At 63.3% G+C, this 1,645-nt stretch overlaps 1 protein-coding gene across 1 annotated transcript in view; it reads left to right on the top strand.

Moving 5' to 3' along the window:
• The window catches only part of LOC108510324 (otoferlin-like), a gene marked incomplete at both ends in the record, with an annotated part of 10,335 nt that overhangs the window by 4,875 nt on the left and 3,815 nt on the right, over positions 1 to 1,645 (top strand). Inside the window, one exon of the mRNA XM_017840008.1 lies at positions 366 to 464. Coding sequence (XP_017695497.1) covers positions 366 to 464 — 99 coding nt within the window. The remainder of the gene's footprint in view (positions 1 to 365; positions 465 to 1,645) is intronic.

The raw sequence follows: 1,645 nt of genomic DNA, 5'->3' as shown, positions 1-1,645 counted from the left end.
GATGGAGGGATGGAGAGGGGAGAAGGAGATGAGTCGGGAAGTGCTGGCTGAAGGACAGACTGTCCCCAAGGAGAGGGAGAGTTCTACCCCTGGGAGCAAGGCCCAACTGGCCTTCCCAGGGCTCAGGAAGCTGTTCTCCAGGGAACTGCCCCCCCAGGCAGTGGGAGATGGAGACTGTGCCCAACACACCCAACGTGTGCCCAAAAGAAAGAGGGAGGTGGGTCGGGGGTGAGGAAGAGGGGGAGAACGTGTCAGTGGACATGGAATTGGTTCAGACTGGGAAAACACGGGCTGGGGGGTGGGATCTGGAGAGATCCTGCCCCCTTCCTGCCCCTCACCTGGATGTTTCCCCTTCCCGCTGCCAGGTACGAGCTGCGGGTGATCGTGTGGAACACGGACGAGGTCATCCTGGAGGACGACGACTACTTCACGGGCGAGAAGTCCAGCGACATCTTCGTCAGGGGGTGGGTGCCCGGGGGGGACATCCCAGCACCACCTCCCCGCCCTGGGGGGGGTCCAGGGTGCTTCTGGGGTGGCACTGCAGGGTCCCAGCGCTGCCAGGCTCTCCTGAGACGGTTCCTTGCCTCCCCACCTCTCTCCCGGCTGTGCTCGCGCTGGGATCTGGAATTGGTTGGGATCTGGGAGGGCAGGAAGGCCCCTACTGAGGGATGTGGACAGGCTGGATCCATGGGAAGAGCAGGGGCAGGGAAGGGCAGGCAGGTCCTGCTGAGGGATCTGGCCAGGCTGGATCCATGAGAAGAGCAGGGGGAGGGCAGGAACACCCCTATTGAGAGATCTGGACAGGCTGGATCCATGGGAAAAGCAGCAGGAGGGCAGGAAGGCCCTGCCCAGGGATGTGGCCAGGCTGGATCCATGGGAAGAGCAGGGGCAGGGAAGGACAGGCAGGTCCTGCTGAGGGATCTGGCTAGGCTGGATCCATGAGAAGAGCAGTGGGGAGGGCAGGAAGGCCCTGCCCAGGGATGTGGCCAGGCTGGATCCATGGGAAGAGCAGTGAGGATCTGGACAGGCTGGATCCATGGGAAGAGCAGTGGGGATCTGGACAGGCTGGATCCATGGGAAGAGCAGTGGGGATCTGGACAGGCTGGATCCATGGGAAAAGCAGCAGGAGGGCAGGAAGGCCCTGCTGAGGGATCTGGACAGGCTGGATCCATGGGAAGAGCAGTGGCAGAGCAGGAAGGCCCTGCCCAGGGATGTGGCCAGGCTGGATCCATGGGAAGAGCAGTGGCTGGGCTGGAAGGGCCTGCCCAGGGATGTGGCCAGGCTGGATCCATGGGAAGAGCAGGGGGAGGGCAGGAAGGCCCTGCTGAAGGATCTGGCCAGGCTGGATCCATGGGAAGAGCAGTGGGAGGGCAGGAAGGCCCTGCCCAGGGATGTGGCCAGGCTGGATCCGTGGGAAGAGCTTTTGAGGGAAGATGCTTTCCTGCTGGAAGAGAAGATGCTGGACATCTGTGTCAGGGGGGAAAACGGCCACAGCCCCCCTGCCTGGTCCTCTCTGCCCCCTCTGACCTCGTGCCCGGTGCCCCCTCTTGGCATCTGAGCCCCGCATGCTCCGGTTCCGGCACCTGCAGCCAAACTCTGGTTCCTTCCCCGGCTCTGCTTTGATCCCGCACTCAGCAGGAGGGGG

The sequence above is a fragment of the Lepidothrix coronata genome, unplaced genomic scaffold (genome assembly GCF_001604755.1).
Source record: "Lepidothrix coronata isolate B3197 unplaced genomic scaffold, Lepidothrix_coronata-1.0 Scaffold654, whole genome shotgun sequence".
Lineage (NCBI taxonomy): Eukaryota > Metazoa > Chordata > Aves > Passeriformes > Pipridae > Lepidothrix > Lepidothrix coronata.
This window is presented reverse-complemented; position numbering and strand designations above follow the sequence as displayed.